Source organism: Indicator indicator, chromosome 15 (assembly GCF_027791375.1).
Source record: "Indicator indicator isolate 239-I01 chromosome 15, UM_Iind_1.1, whole genome shotgun sequence".
Classification (NCBI taxonomy): Eukaryota; Metazoa; Chordata; class Aves; order Piciformes; family Indicatoridae; genus Indicator; species Indicator indicator.
In genome coordinates, this window is record NC_072024.1 from 6,531,706 (window position 1) to 6,552,231 (window position 20,526).

Below are 20,526 nucleotides of genomic sequence, written 5' to 3' on the forward strand. Positions count from 1 at the left end.
GAGGCCATTCAGATCCAGGTGATCCTTACAGGATTTCTACTAATGATGCACTGTTGGAATTGAAAGGGCACATTTATCTCTTTGCATTTTTAGCAGCAGTCAGAAATAGAGCCCTGTGCATTACATTTGCTTCTTATCTCATACTATGTAAAGCAGAACCCAGCAAATGCTTCACAGCTAGCAATTGATTTGGTTTAGGAATGTATTTTGTGTCCAGGAACAATCTGCTAGCTGTGTGTGTTGATAACACTTTAGCTATTTTAAAACTATTTGGTGAAAGAATTTAGGAAGAGGACAGTTTGCTCTCCAGCTACTGTGGTAATATTTCAAGCATGCACTGCTGAGAGTTTATTAGCTGGGTTGAAATCCTTCAGTCTAAACCACAGCCAAGTTATTCCTGTAACACTACCTCCTCACAGGTCATCATTTGTATGGATTAGACTTGAGACCTGGAGGTTGTTTAAAAATATGAATTTCTATTGCTTTAATAGTAATCCAATAATAAATGATTCTAATCCTCTTTTCTTTTCAAATGCCAGATTACTTTTCTTTACAAATATAGAGGGAAATGGGAAAAAAACCCTAATTAAAGAAGGTTAAATCAGCAGGGCAGAAGCTCCTTACAGAGTGTAATATCTAAAAGCATTCACGGGCAGGATTATTTCTATAATATGTTGATTTTAACAGACTGTAATATTTTTTATATTTTTGCCCCAGACTTCCCTACTGCATCATATTCAGAGTCAGAGTAGCCTTTTCACACCTTCTACTGACCTTTCTGGAACTGGGCTTCCTTGCCTCTGTAAACCAGGGGAAAAAAACCCTTCATTCTCCGTTCAGGCTGCTCCTGCTACAAGTAGCAAAGCAGCCTCACAATTTACCTTCTAACTCCCCAGGAACAGCCAAAACAGCCTGAAGGTGTGAATTGCCCACAGCTGCTCCCCACCAGGAGCCTCCAAGGACATGGTCCTATCAAACAAATGCTGGAGTCTCTCATGCAGGGTTCATGCCTAATCAGAGCTACTGATTTTGGAAACCAGCACAGAGCAGTAGGAGGCTGCCAACACTAACTTCCTAAAGGTTAATACTTACAACTACATTTTGGCTGATATTTTCAAAGCTGCCTAGGGGGAATGGATGCCCAGTCCCCATTAATTTTAATAGGAACTGGGCAGGCACAGTCCTTGTGAGGCTCTGCCTATTTCAGCCTATTACTGTTGGTGCCATAAGGTTTGTTGTTGGGGGAGGCTGATTCCCTGCTGGGAGCACTGGAGCTAATGCAGCTCCCAGATTTTGGCTTGAAAATGGAATATGCAAAAGGCATGAAGATTGTGGCCATGCTTACCATAAATAATGAGTTTAAAATGAAAGTGGTTCACATGGAAAGGGTCTAACCCCAAAGCTTGTTACAAATTAGTGTTCCTGAGAATTTCAGAAATGATTTAATACAGCACTCATTTGCAGGAGTTTCACTAAAGGCTTTTGCAGCAGAAGGGTTGCTGCATTCATAGAATCATAGAATGCATGGGGTTGGAAGGCACCTCTAGGAGTCACCTAGTCCAACCCCCCTGTCAAAGCATAAATTTCTAACCTGGTTTGTCAATTTATTGTATCAGCTTTCATAAGGTTTTCTGTGACAATAAACACAGATCTATGGTATGCAATTACCTTTTAATTTTAGGAAATTCAAACTCTCCCTCATTCATTCATTTTCCAAACCTGACTGCACACAATATATTTAAGACCACATCCACTGCAATCACAGCTCACTTCTGATCAGAGCTTCCATCCTGCTGTGTACTAATGAGCAAACTCAGCTGGGAAATCTGCAAACTCAAACTGAGAGGTTCTGCTAGAATCCCCACTTGTGGGCACCATGGGCCATTTGGAGAATGCAGACCAGGTACAAAGCTGTAATTTACTTAATCTGTGTTTGCAAATGCTAGGTTTTTGCAATGACCACACAGAACTTACAAGCACTGTTTCAGAGGAGCAGTAGAAATGGATTCTGCAATACTCCCTCATTATTGCTCCTCCAGGGAAGTTCAGCACTGCTGTCTCCAACAAATAGAATAGATTAAAAAAAAAAAATCTAAGTCAATATTTACAATAGAGAATTAATTGGTTCCACTGCTAAAAGTGATTTATCAGCATGTTGTTGCAAATAAATGGATAAAAAGAGAGTTATCAATATTGGCCAATCAAAGAATAAAAAATACTGTATCAAATAAAGTTAAATGAAACTTTCCCCTGTATCTGCTTGGCAATTTGATTCCCCTCTCTTTTATTAATGAATTCACAACATTGACAAAACATTTTTGTTTTCAAAAACTACATTTCCAAACCCATCACACAACTCTCCAAGACTTCACCTTTCAGTTGGGATGAAATGCAGCTGCCTGAAAACTAATGTGATTTGTTTGTTAGGAGATTATATTCTTTTTGCCAGATTGAATCAATTCTTGCTGTATTAAAAACAAAATACATATGCATTTTGCTGTGTCTCTAATACATGAATGAATTCTTATGAGTCTGCTCTACAGCACTTTTTCCTGACTTGTATCAGTCTGTGGTCCATCCATTGCTCACCTGGATGCTCCAATGCTATTTTATCAAATAAAACTCATTTCTTGCCTTTTGTGGGTGTGGCAAAAACCCACTAGAAGTCTTCAAAACAAGGTGGCATCATTCTTAGGCAGCTGTTGCTACCCTCCCCTGAAGAATTAGGACTGCTCTTCTAATGATAGAGTGTTCATATTTAAATCCTCTGCTGTTTTTTTAGCCTTTTTCCACTCCTGCTGCCCATGCACTGATCTGACAGCAGGTTCATACTCAGAATCACAGAAACATTCAGGTTGGAAAAGACCCACCAAATCCAACCATTCACTCCACAAGTTTCACCCCTATACCATATCCCCAAGCACCACATCCAAACAACCTTTACACACATCCAGGGGTGGTGACTCAACCACCTCCCTGGGCAGCACATTCCAATGCCTGACTACTCTTTCCCTGATTTTTTTTTTTCCTAATATCCAGTCTAAACCTATCCAGTTGCAGCTTAAGGACATTCCCTCTTGTTCTATCACTTATTACCTGTGAGAAGAGACCAGCACCAGCCTCTCCACAATGTCCTTTCAGGTAGCTGTAGAGAACAATGAAGTCTCCTTCATTCTCTGCTTTTCTCTTTACAGCTCTCCTCTCTCAAGAGAGGCTGCCCATTCTCACAAGCAGCCAAAGCCATTCTCCACATCTGGGCCCCAAAGTTAATTCACCGTTTTTTTGAGGCTGAGTGGCCAGAACTGCACATCTATACCAGGAAAGGATCTGTCATTGCACTAGAGAGAAACACTACACCTCTCCAGCTCTGCCACAAATTTCTCACCTGAGATTCCCTGCCTGACATTCAGATGAACCAAATTCATCACAATACATGGACAAACAAGAGAAATGAATAGCACTGATGCAGTAATGAGGCCAGGCCTTTGCCACCGAGCTGGATCCCAGAGGAAACATAACCTGTCAAAAACTATATGTATTTTCTCCTTCACTGCTTCATTCCTGAGCTCTGTGGTTCAAAGCAGTGGTCACCCTCTTTTTCCCCAGCCTGCTCAGAGAAATAGGGATCTGTGTCCCTGGATAATGATCTCACAAATGTGATAGAAGTGTTCATTACACTAATGGGCTTTAGTGTTTGTTAGGTTTTTTTAGGTATTTTTTTTTATTTATTTAACAGGGATTACAGGTGCTCTTGTTTAAAAATGTGTTCATCCAGTTCACAGTTTTCAAGAGGAGAAAGAAAATTTCCAAAGGAAATAGAGTTCATTTGGTATTTGCATAACTATATCATACACAACTGTATTTGATGGTATTTGGTGGAGGGGGTCTGAAATAAAATGAGAGGGCATTTTGCAATAATAAAGCCAATACAGAGATATGTTTCCTGCTCTCATTTGAGCTAATGGGAGATTTGCCATTGTCCTCAGTTAGGACAGTGTCATTTGCTTCTCGATTTCATTCCTGAGTGATGGTTTGTGCTGATGTTTCACCTTGCTGTTTGGGAGTTCTGGGGGCATTAGGAAGGTAAAAAAAAAAAATAAATGTGTTGACCATGCACATGCATCTTGGAAACTCTGCTGTATGCTTGCTGCCTGGGAATTGTAATCAAAAGGAAATGATTACACAAGAGCACATATTAGAAGCAATCCATCTGCCTGCAGAACAGGTTTGATGTACTAATGACAGAGGGCAGAATGCTTAAATTGTAGAGCACAGCTCCTTTCCCCACTGCTGTCTTCTCCATGATATTCCCAAAAGGGAGAGGCAGCACTTTAAAAATATTATTGAATTTTGCCATACTATATCAGCACTTGTGTTTGCTTGACTTTGAGCAGTTCTTGTAGTAAACTGAATGATCTATGGAACCACTGAACTCTCCAAGAGGAATAATGCTTTCTTTGAGTTACTGGGTGAGTAAACTGCTTTGACACCTATGTATGGAGACCTGTTCCAGGTTATGTACGTGCTGAATAGCACAAAGCCTAAGATTTGAAATAAATTCCCTCACTTGCAATGTACTTGATTCCTAAATGTAAGGCAATCCTGAAATGTTAATGAATGAAAATCACCCCAAACAGACTGACAGACTGATAACGGGGTTGGGTCCTACAGCTATCTGGTTGCATTCTGAAAGGAGGAACTGGAAATATATCTGTGATCAATTTTATGGGTAATCAATTCTCTGAAGTCAATTAAACACTTGTTGATTTGTCTGCCTCTAGATGTGGTTGCCAGATTAATTCATGTAGTTCAACACAACAGACAATCCTGGTACTACATTAGTGGCTCTTACTTGAACTCAATGCACCAGTGAAAGGGTTAACAATGTCTATTCTTCTTACAAAGACCTGGACATTGTCTCTTTAAAATTTCAGTGTGTAATAACCTCAGGTTCTCATCTCTAAATTTAAAGAGAACACACTATGCAGCAGCATCTTTCATTTTTGTGTAGTCATCCACTTCTTTTGTGTTCAAACCCTAATCCTACAAGCCACACTCAAGCCTTCTGAACTTGCTTCATGTTTATAGATAGAAGGTAGCTTTGAAGGAAAAGAAAAAGAGACTTAATGCTCTGCAATACTCTGATCACATATTCTCTGTACTGTATTAGAGACACCTGGAGACAAGCAGCGTTTCGGTGCTGCTGCACTGGAAACTCAGTATGCAGAAAAGATGTATGACATGAGTTCATGCAGCATTAGCCATTTAGTAATATGGTGTTTCCTGGCAGGGACAGACTCTCACCTCAATTACTGCAAAGATTTGGTGTAAGGGGAGACAGCACTGGTGCAGTCCTGACCTTAACCATTCTCTTAAGCTCCTCTGGGCCACCAGCTGAAAGCTGCTCCCATACACTCCCTGCAGACTGTGAGTAAGGACTAATAGCCAGTCACCATTCTGTTAGTTTTCTCAAATTCCACAAACCATGTCCTCATTTGGCAGAAACTAGCAGGTCTCTCTGGATTTCAAGAGCCAGTTTACACCATCTGAAAATCTGTCTCTGGGTGTCAAACTGCTTTCTGAGTGCAATGTTAGTGTTGCGCTTGGACTGCACACGTGTGCTTTGTCATGCAAGGCACAGATAAACCCAGGGCTTGTTTAAGGCATAGTGTAAAGTTTTAAAGCTTTTACTCCTGAGACCCCACATCCTGTATTATCACACACATGTTGCAAATGATAGCAGAGCTCTTTCTCTTGCTGCCTTGCTACAGTCACACAGGGCAGATAAACAGCAGACTCCACACCTTGCAGAAGGATACATGAAGTGTCTCACACAAAAGCGCCTCCTTGATATGCAGATCTTACTCTTCTGACCTACTTCTGTGGTTAGCCCCCAAGCAAAGCTTTTTGGCTCTGACACACGTCTGCTGACCCTATTTTTTTCCATCTAGTTCCTGACATTTGGAAATCTCACCTTCAACATTGCTGGCTGCTTCTGAGAGGAGACTCCCTTACCATTCCTGAAGTTTGGTTTTTTTTTTTTTTTTTGTCCCTATAAGAAAGCTGGGAAGGGACTTTTTGCAACAGCTTGTAGTGATTGGAGATGAAGTAATGGATTTAATATTGAGAAGGGTAGATTTAGACTGGATCCTAGAAAAAAAATCTTTACAGTGAGGGTGATGAGACACTGGAACAGGGAAGCTGTGGATGCCCACTCCCTGGAGGTGTTCAAGGCCAAGGGGGATGAGACCTTGAGCAACCTGGTTTAGTGGAAGGTGTCCCTGGCATTGGCAGGGGCTTGGAACTAGATGATCTAATCTAAGGTCCCTTCCAACCCAAACCATTCTATGATTCTATGATCTACCATCTGTAGATTTGCAGATAGGTCATGGGGAGCTGATGTCCTTCTGGGGTACTCGGAGCTCACCCAGTTTATGCTTCTTTTTACTGGTAGTACCTGGCACACCAGCATGCTTGGCAGCCCTCTGTGCCTGTGCTCTCTGCCTCCAAAACCCCTTACCAGGCTCTTTCCAGTGCTGTGATTAACACTTAACGCTGCCTATAAGAGGAGAAAACTCCTACTGTTTTTCCATTTAGCCTCTAGCAGGCTTATTGCAAGTATTTTAGAGAAAGGTTACTTTCCCCTGTATGGAGGTGAAGTAATTATATGTTCCTGTGTGTGTTCACCCTGCTATGCAGCTGTGCCATTCTCTAATTTCACCATAAAGCTGCTGTTTGTGCACCTTGGTTGGCTGCAAGGGCTCTGCTCCCTCTGTGTCAGCGCCGAAACCTGTCAGCTGGAGCCTGGAAAAATGACCACCCCTCACGCAGATAGAGATAGTGCCATGACTTATGGCTTTTTTCCCCCCCTCTTAAATAGAAAAGGAAAATGTTTTTCCTGTGGAAATTGGGATATAAGTGAGCTTTCTGCACTTCATCAGGGTGGATTAGTCAGCTGTTCTACGGGCTTGATATTAAAAAGGGTGGTTGCTTTGCTACGCAGGAAACCACAATGTCAATTGGAAAAGAAAGAAGAATAAGACATAGGTAGGGAGGTGAATTATAGCTGAGATGAAGCTGTACTCACATAAACTCACAGTCAGACGATCTCATTAGCTGCACCATCTTCACACTAGAAAGACATGATCATCCGTCTACCTCTCCCTAATGCCCGGCGGGGGTTTGCATGCAGCACAAACATCACAGCCCTCACCCAGCAATGGGGAAGCACCTGACTTGGCAGCCCTTGCTGCTGACTTTGGCCTGGCTTGGCTGGAAATTTGACCCTTGAATATCCTCCCTCTCTGTACCCTGATCACTGGAAACATATATATGACTCTGAAAAGCAGTCGGTGCTTTGATGTCCTACTCATGGCAGGAAGAGTTTACAGCATGTGCACAGATGATATAAATACACATCTGTATACACAGAGATATAAATACACATCTGTATACACACACAAATACACATCTGTATACACAGAGATATAAATACACATCTGTATACACACACACACATCTGTATACACAGAGATATAAATACACATCTGTATACAAACACACACATATAAATACACATCTGTATACACACACAGATATAAATACACATCTGTATACACAGAGATATAAATACACATCTGTACACACACACAGAGATATAAATACACATCTGTATATACACACACACAGAGATATAAATACACATCTGTATATACACACACAGAAAGATATATCATAGATTGGTTTGGGTTGGAAGGGACCTTTCAAGGTCATCTAGTCCAACTCCCTTCCATTAAGCAGAGACATCTCAGAGCCCTGCCCAATCTGACCTGAAAATTTTCCAGGGGTGTGTTATCTACCACCTATCTGGACAGTCTCAGCCACTGTTTCACCAGCCTCACTGTAAAAAACTTCCTTATATCTAGTCTAAATATGTTTGTAATTCCTTCCAACCTAATGCATTCTATGAGCCTATGCTTCTGTATACCTGTTCAAGGAGAAGACCCTCCATGCTCCCCAGGTTACTCATGGATGGTCTGGGTTCAGGAGATGATAGTGTGCTCTGACACAAAAGTAGGGTCAGGCAAGTACCTCCCCTCTGCTCCATTCAGCCTCTGCCCAGTAGATCAGAAGGAAAACTGGTAATGAGAGCTCCTCAGAAAATGGACTAATTATTCTGCATTGTCACTGCCAGTTCTGCTTTAGCTCCCCCTGAAGTCATCACCTCTCAGGATTTGGCTGCAATTTCAGGGTGGCTGCAAGGGGGTTTCATGAAGATGTGTTTCTGGACAAAAGCAAAGTCTTAAAAGATTCCAGCACACAGTTAGGCTGCTCTCTCTTTCTCTCTCTTTTTTTTTTTTTAATAGTGCACATGCTATGCTGTGATTTTTTTTTTTTGAGCTTACTAAATAGGTGTCAGTGGGGAACAGATACATTTTCTTTCCTCCTTGCAAATGAAGTAATCTGAATTCAACAAATCAAGAAAAAAAACACCCATGAGTCTCCTGTTCAGTTCCAGTGGTGCTGCAGAGGGACAGAGCTATAGATTTTCCTAGGAGTGTGGAATAATTCACCAAGCCTGCTCGTTATTCATATAGACAGTGCATTAATAACATGGGACCCTGAGATCTCTTCTTATCTAGGCCGAAGCACAACTAGAGGGATGAGAAGCTGACTCCTTGGGTTTCAAAAAGCATTTTTCCCCCTTTTCTTCAAGAAATAAGAATTGATTGAATGTATTTTCAGAGTGGAGGAAAAAAAAAAGAGGCTTTCTGGAGATACCACCTAAGGTACACATTAGATAAATAGAAAACTATTGGCTTTGTGACTGTGAACAGTTTTCACTTGATGTAAGTGCTGATAGATACAGGATTATATCTAACAAAGCATTTACTAAGGGCCTGACCCAAAGTCCATAGGAGTCTTTCATTTGACTCTACAGGGCATGAATCTTGCACTGGCTCCAGGGAGAGCCAGGAAGCTTCTGTGTTTCCCATGCCCATCTCTTACATGGTGTGAGCTTGGGTAGCACAGGTGCTGTGGGAAGGACACATGGGCAGAGCATCTACTCAAGGACCCATGAGGGGGATAAGCTACACCTCTCTACTGCAGGAACACAGTGCTCTTGAATTATGAATGCTCACCCTATGGTGGGCCTCTTATCCACAATTTAAAAATAAAACTAATGAGCTCATGTCAACAGCATGGCTGCTCTGTCTGCCCAAGAAATGACACACCAGGTATGACCTTTGTATCTGCAGATCCTGGGTGAGAGAAAGTAGAGCAAATGCCAACAAAGAGAACATGCTGATGAATGCTGTCTTCTGCTCATGGAAATACAAGGATAAGCAGTACCAGCCATCCAGAGGCATGACTGAAGAGTTGTGAAGTGATGGCCTAAGGAGGCATTAAAAGTCACAGTGCTCCCAATGGTCATTAAGACTTCTGTTTAGTTTGTTAATGCTGTCCTGACAAAGTCTGATATAAATTCACAGGGCCACAGGGTGGCTAGTGATGGATAATCCTCAGACTAATAGAAATCCGAGGTATGTACATGCACATTAATATCTTATATATTACAGAATGATTTGAAACTTGACATGATCCAAAGCCTGTCTGGGAGAAAGGGAAACATTGGATTAATTTCCTTCTATTGTTCTGCATCAGTGAGTTATTTCCCCTTTTCCCTGATGCATGACTAGTATAAAACAGGACAACAGCAGACCATGGAGAGGTAAAACACTAGTCCTGCCACCTGAAATCTAATGCTTCAGAGAATCCCATCTTCTCAGAGCTCTGCAAGAGATCTTCCATTCAGTAATAATTAGAGGGACAAACACTGCATAGAATTTTAGCAACCCCTTCCTTTTCCCTCATTGATTTTGACCAGTTTTAACACCATCCCATTTCCTAAAAGCACTGGCAACATGTACAACCTGCATAAAGTCCCTTTGTGACTGATTCCAAAAGCCAGTGCAGGTGGTTTTCTGTTATTCCACATTCTGTGGTCCAACACATTTCACAGATAATTGTGCAAGAAATATTGAGGTTGCTTCTGAAAGAGTGTAAAAAAGACTGGAAGAAGATAGAGGAAAAGGGCACAGAAAAAAAATTAAGCATTGAAATATCTGTGTCTGAGAGCATCAATGACTGTAGCACAGTAAACCAGTATGGATGAACAAATTATGCATTATTCAAGGGCCTCAAAGAACACACAGACATAAACACCTACTGACTGTACAGCATGGGTCGATACCACTGTAAATTACAAGGTACAAACCACATTATTCACAGTAGGAAAGTGACAGCATTAAAATTATAAATACCTTGCATTCCTATTCCATTTTTATAGCAATTACATGGAGTATTAGGACTGAGGGAATCTTATCAGAGCTTTTCTGTTAACATTTACTCAGCAACCCCATGGGCTTACTTGTCCTCTGTTCCCACCTCCCTCACACTGGCTATTTGTGACCAGTCCTGTTTGCTGATATCCTGGAAGGAGTAATTTGCAGCTGCTGCAAAGTGCAGTGGAAAGCAGAAGTGTGTATCCTTACAGGGAATGGGAAATTTCCAGACAGGAGAATTTTCACATGCTTTCACCTAGAGTGTAGAAGAGGTGGGGACTCTTATGTCTGAGTGAACGTTCATGTTGTTTATATGGAGTACTAAAATGAATTGCTTAAGAAACCAAACCCAAACAACAAACTAAAACATAGAATAAGATAAACGAAGTGGCCACAAGACTATTTTGCTAGAGGAAGCAACCAAAGACAATTGCAAGTCATGTACAGAAAAGCCATAAAGAACCAGAAAACCCCAAACATGTGTATTAATCAATTCAGTGCTGTCACTTGCTTAGTCTTCCTCTCTAGCTCACATAGCCAACATTATTAAAGCCTCAGAGCATATTCAGAAAGGTGACATCAATTTTGCATGAAGATTAGGTCAATGAAGAATGAGAGGTGGACATTACATTCCTGACTTGAATATGACAGTGTTGATATAACCTTTACATTTTCCACTGTCACAGCAAAGTTATTTTGAAGTTATGATGCCATGATCTGGTACAGCCACCTAACCTGGAGCAGTCTGCAGCCATTTGTTTGGAGCAAGTGTCTAGTGTTGTAAAAAAAGCAAAAGCAAGTGGCTTTCAGGGAGGCAGTGTGAATGCAAATCCATAAATAATATTTAAATGTTTTGAGAATATGCTGAGTATGTCTCAAAAAGGTTAAATAGCAATTTTAAAGGCATTGAAAAGTCATATGCTGTCATCAGGGTTTCACTGTGTTCAATGCATTTTATACCAAGGGAGATAGCTCTGATGAAGTGATAAACAAGATTAAGAATGCCTCCACGTCAAACTTGAACAACAGAAGAAATCTTGGTCCCATTTAATGTAGAAGATCTACAGGGAGTGGTGAAAACTTCTTAAAAAGATGAATATTTATTTTTTAAAAAACAAAAATATGAGGGTTTTCTTTGTTTTAGTGGATTCATTGTAGCTTTATGTGGAATAAAAGAAAATTGAGGCAAAACAAATAAAGTTTTGAAGTGACTGACAGAGGTGAACTGATTTACTAAAGGATGTGGGTTTGACACCTGAAAAGACAGTTGCCATTTACCCACTGACCCTACCAGGAAGATACAAGAGGCACTGCTGTAAAGAAGAGGAGGACATTACTGGGAACATCTCTCTTAGAGAACATCAGTATGAAGAGAAGATATCAGTTAACAAAGGAGTAAAACCTCAACCCACAGGACAAATTCTACTAGCCATATGACAGCAAGCAAGGGCACAAATGTCAGCTGTTTGTGTTGGGGCTTTCAGCAACTTGGTCTAGTGGAAGGCGTTGCTGTCCATGGCAGGAGTGTTGGAACTAGATGATCTTTAATGCACCTTCCATCCCAAACCATTCTGTGATTATTGAGTGCCTCATAGGCCCACAGACCCTACTGCAGAAGGAAAATTCATGGGCTTCTGAAACAAGGAAGACAAGCTGTTCATAAGGAGAGTGGAGAGGGAGGCATGAATTCCAAAGCATGGCTAAGAAACCTTTGTAGAAACAGCCTGCCTGTAACAAGAAAATGAGAGACAGCAGGTCCATCACAGGGTGACACTTGAGGGGTCTGAATGCTACTCTGAGCCACAAATTCAAGCCCTTTGCTGGCCCTGGCTGTTTCTGAGGTGTGTAGACAAGTTGGTAGATGAGGAGTTGCTCTGGTACCTTCAGACAGCCCATGCACATGCTGTGTCCAGCAGCATCACTGAGGAGAAAATTAAGAACAATTGGAGCTGTGCTTGGGAGGCAGAGGGCTGGAGTCACCCTGAACATGCTCAGCATTGCTTTCCCCAGAAAAACAGACTGTCTCAAGCTGCCTTAAGACAAATGAACTGAACCCATTTGAGACTTTGAGACTTGCTCTGAAGAGGAATTTGGGCAAACGGAGAAAATAATAACTGTGACAGCTGAACAGACTGATACCCATGGTATGTGCTACTGCCAAGTGGGATACAAAATATATAGAAGGGAAGGAAGGAAGCATTCAAAACCATCCTTCAGGAGGGAAAAATAAAAAAGACCTTGAAGTAGAGGAAATCATGAAAATAAATGTGCAACACAAGAGGCAAAGAAATAGAAACTGGCATCTCTGTTTCATGACAAGATTTGGGTTTTGTTTTGCTCTCACTGTTGCTACTACATAATTCATTTGGTGACTGAGGCAGGTTTTAGGACAGTGTCTACTAAATGAGTGGCAAGGAATAATTTATAACATATAAGGCTGCCACAGCCTGGCCTCACTATATTTTTTTTATGATGAGGCTCCAAAGAAAAAGTTTGCTAGACTTGGCAGGAAGTGATGCTTGGGAATACATTGCAACTTCCCACCCTTCATACTACAAACCGCACATCCTCAGCCTGAATTTTGCTTTGTTCCAGAAAATGACAGCATATGTGAGTCCTATGGACTACACACCCATGGTGAGATCTCACAAGAAGAAGACAAAAGGACTATTTATCACCCCTGAAATTTATTAGAAAGGTTAAGCTGACTCCTACATATTATTATATTCTCTCTTAAACAGAAAGAACAAAAAAGGCATCTTTACACACAGTCCCACCTATGCAGCCCAGTTGTGTCCTGGAGCAATGGCTGGCAGGGGTGGAAGGCAATACAACCTCTCCTGTGTACACAAACCCAAACTGTCAAAGCATCAGCTTTCATGAGGTGTTTTCTGATGAAACTCCACTAAGAAACACCAAAATCTTGCTTCTGATCCCATTAACTGACAGTATGACCAATGGTACAAACAGGAAAAGACCGAGGTTCAGCTTGCTTAACACACAAATAGCCATTGGGTGGAGACATCTCAAGGCAATAATGATGCACAGATGGGAGTCAAACTGCTACCATGGGCTGTCCCAGTCACTGTCACCTCTCAAAGGTGATTAGACTGCATACTGCTGTACCTGAGCACCTGTGGATATTTCATCGATGGACACGAGCAAACTTTCTTGGTGACAGATCGTAGTTTGACATTGAATTAGATGCTTAAATGGTCTTAATCATTTCAATATGTTTGGGGAAAAAAAGGAAAAAGTTGTAGATGACCTTTTGAAACGTCCTCATGTATGAAAGAAACAGCAAATCCCAAATCTTTCTGTGAGTTGAAGTACTGACATCAATAGGAGTCCCACAGGAAGTCTTGGGAGTTTGCCTCAGCAAGAACAGAAACACTAAATAGGTCAAAGTTTTGACTTAAAACAGGTCAGTATGCCAAAAGTCACAAAGCAAAGTCTGGAATAAAACAAAGGCCAAAGAAAATGCCCCTTCTACTAGTTTTGATGAGCAGCACATTGAGCTTTTGAACCGTTCACCAGCCATCTACAAAAGAAGCCATGGGCTGACTACCACAACTAAACTTGAAAGGGGAAGACATTCCTTTGTAGTTCACATCCGCTGGCTTTGAAGTCACTGTGAGTCTTACCAGTGACTTCAATGGGACTGGGTTTTGCACTTTTATATTAGCCATTGTTTTATCCTTACTCCTTTCAAAATTCCAGACAATAACATTTCTTTTTATTGTAATCCTGACAGAGTAATTAGGCTCCAGTCCACACCTGCACTCCATCTTTTTTTCTTAACAGGGTATTCTTTGAGCTTCTCTTCTTTGAGCACACTTATGAGATCTGAATTAACAGTGTCTTTCTGCTCTACCCTGTGCTTCTGATTTTCCTGACCTGCTGAAGCCCATGAAACTCTTCAAGGCTTGTAGAGATGATCTCTGGTTAAGACCAGCTGTAGGTTTCACCATGGTTTTATGACTGTGCTTAACAGAAAAAGAGAAGCTTCTTTTTGACAAGATAATTAAACAATATCAGAATGAAAGGATGTGGATTAAAGTACAGTCATTCACAGCAGCATTCATGGTGTAGTTTTAGTCACAAATTCAGAAGCTATGAAATACTGCCTCACAATTTAAAAATTTGAAAGTTAAAACATTTTCTTTCTGTCTTCAATATATGAACCAAATATGTACACACCACAAATACCTGCTGAGAAAACATGAGGTTCTCATCCCTTCAAGGCACTTCCACAGTCTCTCATCTTTTTTGCTGTTGAATGTGCAAATCTCAGAGCTTTGTCTACAGAATCCTTGAGCTCACAACACCCATCAGAACTTCTGTCTAGCTCTGGGTGCAATCAGACCAGTCCCAGCCTCCTTGGTAGTGCCTTTGCAGCAAATGACTGAGGAAGGTACCCAGAAGAAATCATTTTCCCCTGTGTTTGCTTATAGAGCTCTGCACTCTCACTCATATTGAGGGAAGCTGAATGCCAAAAAACTGACCCAAGGGGAGAAATGTTGAGTGCTTCCAAACCCTGCAGCTACACCACCAGCCCTGGAAGTCTAGCCATGGGAAAGACAAGCAGAGCACAGGGCAGAGCCCAACTTGACTGTAGCCAAAATAACCCCTGGCTCTTCTAATCGCCTGTGAGCTCTGGGGTGGTGGAACCAATGGCACCAGGCATTTACCATAAAGAAGAGCGAGGAATTTTTACTCTATTTCACAAAGCTGCTGCACAGAGGGATTCTGCAACACAGAGCAGCTTGTTTGGGAATGGTAACTAATGGGATTAGTACCACTTACTCCTCATCTTCTTATGTGATTTATATTTTGCTAAGTACTTCCAAGATGCAGCTCTCTCCCTGGTTGCTGCATGGTTTCATTCTGCAGCAGAGGCAGGGGAGCCCCAGAGAGGAATAACACCCTGTGGAGCCAGTCTTGGTATGAAACTCAGACACAAATAATATGGTGTTTTTTTCTTCAGCAAACAAAATCCCCATGACAAGAAAGAGCATCAGTGTTTTCTGACAACAAAGATTTTCTCCTAGCTTTCTGTAATGTTTGGCACAGGACAAGACCACAGGATTCATGTATCTATCTTTCTTTGCCACTGACTTTCCAAATGACTAAATAAATCAAAATGAATGTCTGTTGTCGTTTGAAATATTTATGAATCAAAACTAATGTGGCACTGGAGTGGGCTCTGTGAAACGATGCAAGGGATAATTTTACCCAGCTCCCAGAATCACAGAACTACAGAATGTTAGGGGTTGGAAGGGACCTTGAAAGCTCATCCAGTCCAACCCCTTGCCAGAGCAGGATCACCTAGGGCAGGTCACACAGGAACACATCCAGGCAGGTTTTGAATGTCTCCAGAGAAGGGGACTCCACAACCCCCCTGGGTAGCCTGTTCCTGTGTTCTGTTACCCTCACAGTGAAAATATTTTTCCTCATGTTTCCATGGAACTTCCTATGCCTCAGCTTCCACCCGTTGCCCCTTGTCCTGTCATTGGGCATCACCAAGAAGAGACTGACTCCATCCTTTTGGCACCTACCCTTTACACATTTATAAACATGAATGAGGTCACCCCTCAGTCTCCTCCTCTCCAAGCAGAAGTGGCCCAGCTCCCTCAGCCTCTCCTCATAAGGAAGATGTTCCACTCCCTTAATAATTTTTGTGTCTCTGTGCTGGACTCTTTCAAGCAGTTCCCTGTTCTTCTTAAACTGAGGGGCCCAGAACTGGACACAATATTCCCAATGCAGCTTCACCAGGGCAGAGTAGAGGGGGGAGGAGAACCTCTCTCGACCTACTAACCACAGCCCTCCTAATACATCCCAGAATGGCATTGGCCTTCTTGGCCACAAGAGCACATTGCTGGCTCTTGGTCATCCTCCCATCCACTAGGACCCCCAGATCCCTTTCCTCTTCACTGCCCTCCAACAAGTCAGTCCCCAACCTATACTGATACTTGGGGTTGTTCTTTCCCAGTGCAAGACTCTACACTTGCCCTTGTTGAACTTCATTCAATTTCTCCCTGCCCAACTTCTCCAGTCTTGTGAATGGCAGAACAACCTTCCAGTGTGTCAGCCACTCCACGCAGTTTTGTGTTGCTAGCAAACTCACTGACAGTGTGCTGTCTTCCCTCACCAAAGGTTGTCGATGAATATATTGAATAGTACTGGTTCCAGTACTGACCCCTGAGGAACTCCAGTGGATACAGACCTCCAACTAGACTCCGTCCCATTGACTACAACTCTCTGACTCCTTTCATTAACCAGTTCACATTCACCTCACTACCTGATCTTCCAGAACACACTTCCTCAGTTCAGCTGCAAGGATGTTGTAGGAGCTGCAAGGATGCTGTGGGAGGTGCAAGGATGCTGTGGGAGCTGCAAGGATGCTGTGGAAAATGCAAGGATGCCGCAGGAGCTGCAAGGATGCTGCAGGCTTCATCCTGCCACAGAATCCGTTATACTTATCTGTGTGCTTGCACTGAATGCTATACTCACGGTTTTTGGGGTACATTTTAATGTGACCCATGTGCACAGAACCATGCACTGAAGTAGCAGGCAAGGTGGTGGAAATGCATGCTTATGCCTATAGATTTTTCTGGTTTGTTAAATAGAGAACACAACAAAGCTCCTATGCATAATCTATAGACTTAAGGCTATTTACTGAATGGCACACAAACAGAGACATAGATGCAGGAGGAGCTACTTGCCATCAACACAGGAAGGTCTGTTTCTCGTAGTCCCAGCCACTTTCCCAGGTAGACAGGAGCACTTTACTGTTTGTGATCTTTCCTCAATTCGATTCTTATTACAGCATCTGTGTGCTGCTATAACTTCACACGTTCCTCCTTCTGGCAGAAAAAAAAAAAAAAAAAGAAAAAGAAAAAGAGAATATTGACACTCTGATTAGGAAGAGCAGCAGTGGCTAATGAAAGCACCCAGGCGTGCTCCTGTCTGTGTCTCTGCATGGCTTCTATACAGGTGGGATTACAATGTTATTTCTCCCATAATGCATGCTCCTGCCTAAGCCAGGTGCTGCAATACTGCAGTTTTAATAGGAAATGCAGATAAATGTCCCTCTACAGCAGCTATAGCTTGCAAGTCTTATATTAGAAGCTTCTCTGACATCAGCAGAATTTTTTGCTTAAAAATGATTGTGTCGAGGCCTGGGCCTGAAGAAATGAAGAAATGTAGGTAACACATAGTAAATGTGCAACAACTGCTGGCTGATTTTATGCTTGCAATATTGGAGGCCTCTTCCCTCAAATATAATCTCGTAACAGGAGAGGGGCTGAGGGAATCCAACCAGAAACAAGCTTTTTCTCTAAGTATTTGATTTCGTGCCAGTGCTTTGCCCTTAACAGATGACAATCAGCCTCTGCAAAGCACAGAATGGCCCAACAGCACTTCCCTTTGCTACCCCACTCACTAAATTGGCAGTTTTAAGGGCAGGAAATATTCCCATAGCGCTCAGGATAGCCAGGCTTCATTTGTCTCCTCCCTGATTGTTCTTTATGAACATTTGCAATAGTTTGATTAGGTGGAGAACACGAAGGAGCTATAGACAGAGAGATGGTGGCTTAAAGTTTATGCAGACTTGGTGTCTGTGACATATGCTATGAACAGAAGTGACATGCCAAGTGTATCATTGCCATTCACCTTAGCAGTGTAGTGCAAGGAGGTGAGACTCCACAGTGGGCTAATGCACTGCCCAAGTAATTTCTCAGTTCCTCAGTTCAGATTGTATTTAGCTCATAATCACCAAGTGTTTAACAGTGCCGGTCTGTTCCCCACAGATATTTGGCTACTTTATGAAATTGCGGCACAGATTTGGCAGGATTTGTTTAAACTTAGCACAAAACATCGTGCACAGCCTACTGAAGAGCAGGCTATGTATGCAGCTTTGCTAGCAGAGCATCATTACTTTATGCCACTAGGAAATGCTAACTGCACATTGCTTTTACTGCAGCACAAGAAGTGCTTTCATTCTTTTTGCAACAGCTTTGAGAGCTTTTTGAATACTATAGTAACCCTGCAGACAGGCAGAAGGAAAAACAGCATGCAGATCCTGACCCATGTCTGGATTTTGGAAGGGGTCTGGGTGTCCAAAGCCATCTCCTGGCTCAGAAGTGTCCTATTACCCTGGCGATTCTACAAATCTGATGTTTCTGAGGCACCAGGCAGGGAGGGCTTTCCCTTGCCTATATGTTGTTAAGATCATGTGATGGTCTGCCATAAGGTGTATCACAAAACCACAGAATGTTAAGGGCTGGAAGGGACCTTGAAAGATCATCTAGTCTAACCCCCCACTGCCAGAGCAGGATCACCTATACCAGATCACACAGGATTATCCATAGTATTAAGTAGCATAACAACTACCAATGAAGAGGGACTTCACAAAGCATGGAAATGCTTTATAATGTTACATTTTCAAAGCACTGACCTTCCAGAGTGAGTGAGTGGATGAAAGCCTGCGAATGTCCATTAGAGTAAACAAGCTCAGGTTGCACAGTCATGAGGTTAACAAAGATGAGCTTGCAAGCATGAGACAAGACTAACTCTGCAGTAAAGACTTATCTGGAGAGAAATTGTGCTTCATGTATTAGTTATGAGGTGCATTTGGCTTGCTGACACAGGCTTTTTGAAAGCCAATAGGTGCCACAGAAGAGAGATCCCAACAATTCAGAAAGCCATCATCTGACAAACTGTCTTTTAAATGTCTCTTAGGAGTAAGAGGAATTGTGATGATCAGCTCAGCCCCAAATGCTTGTATTTCTTTATGAAGTAATTCTGGAGACAAACTCCCTGTTCCCCCATTGAAATCATGTTGAAAGCAATGAAAAATTCTCATTGGTTTAATTCATCTTACAGCCATGCCCTAAGAGAAGAAAGATTTGTGATTTTATTGATTACAACCTCAACAATAAAGATAATGGACGCAGTAATAAGGATTTCTTCTTTTAGACTGCATAGGCTCAGTGGTAAACATCTGTGAATAAGCCAAACATTTAATTTTCTCTATTAATTTGCTGTATGAGTACTAATAACCACATGAGCTACTCTTCCTTATTTGGTTATCTACTCAAAATAATGGGTTGTGGTGGATGAGCTTTATAACACCTTTAAGTGGCATGGAGAAGCTCCAGTTGTTGCAGCAATAAAGAATTTAACTCCAAGTCTATAGTTGCTTAGGAATGAAACTATAGTTCAAGATAATGAAACTATAAAAGCAATGAAAAAAAAAACCCACTTTTTTTTAACCACTAGATAGTTAAGTACATCAATTGGAACTTTTATCTGTATGAACTGCAAGTGTAATGCAAATAATAACAACAACAACAATAAAAAGACCCTTCCTAGTGCTGACACAGGAGAAAAAAAAATCCATCTCACATGGAGAAAGATTTGGATGATACATACCCTGTTTTCCTGGAAAATTTGTTATGTGGGATCAGAGTTTTTTACTAAAACATATGTAGCTTATGAATGACTACTGGATAGCATTGCATGCAATGTGGTTTTGCTCCTATGTATTTTACCAACCCATGCATGTACACACTAGACATTTTTTTAAAGCCATATAAAAAATGGGAAGAGATAGAGGTACCCAGACAAATACAAACAGTTGGAGTATGATTTTCAAAATCATTGAAAAAGCACATTCCTGACTACGTTATTCACAGAAATATATATACCACAAATGTACTGGGGGGTTGGAGAGGTTCAGCTGAAGTTTCTATTTCAGCTGTATAAATGAGGAAACAAGTTAGAATGAGGAGAGGAACATGATCAGTCTTCAGTTTCCACTGAAAAAATGTTGACATGTTCAGATGTATTCTGTGATTTGTATTTTTTATTTCCTTTTTTTTTCCTTTTCTTCCCTTTTCTCTTTTCTTTTTTCTTTTATTTTTCTTTTCTCTTTTTCTTTTCTTTTCTCTTTTTCTTTTCTTTTCTCTTCTCTTCTCTTTTCATTTCTCTTTGCTTTGCTTTTTTTTTAGGGGAGTTAAAGAAAGAGAATGACAAGAAATGCTGTAACACCAATATTTGAGGATCTCTTGCTTCTGAGCCAGTGATTTTTTTTTTTTTCTCAGTGGTTCTTCTAGATCATGAGAAAGAATGGCATGATGTTACAGAGCTGGGAGTGATGAAAAATATGTGAATTATT

General features: G+C 41.5%; 1 protein-coding gene across 1 annotated transcript in view; it reads right to left on the bottom strand.

The window, feature by feature from the left end:
• The window catches only part of TAFA1 (TAFA chemokine like family member 1), a 240,556-nt gene that overhangs the window by 33,205 nt on the left and 186,825 nt on the right, over window positions 1-20,526 (bottom strand). Inside the window, exon 2 of the mRNA XM_054387470.1 lies at window positions 17,072-17,212. Within this exon, the coding sequence (XP_054243445.1) occupies window positions 17,072-17,212 (141 nt within the window). The remainder of the gene's footprint in view (window positions 1-17,071; window positions 17,213-20,526) is intronic.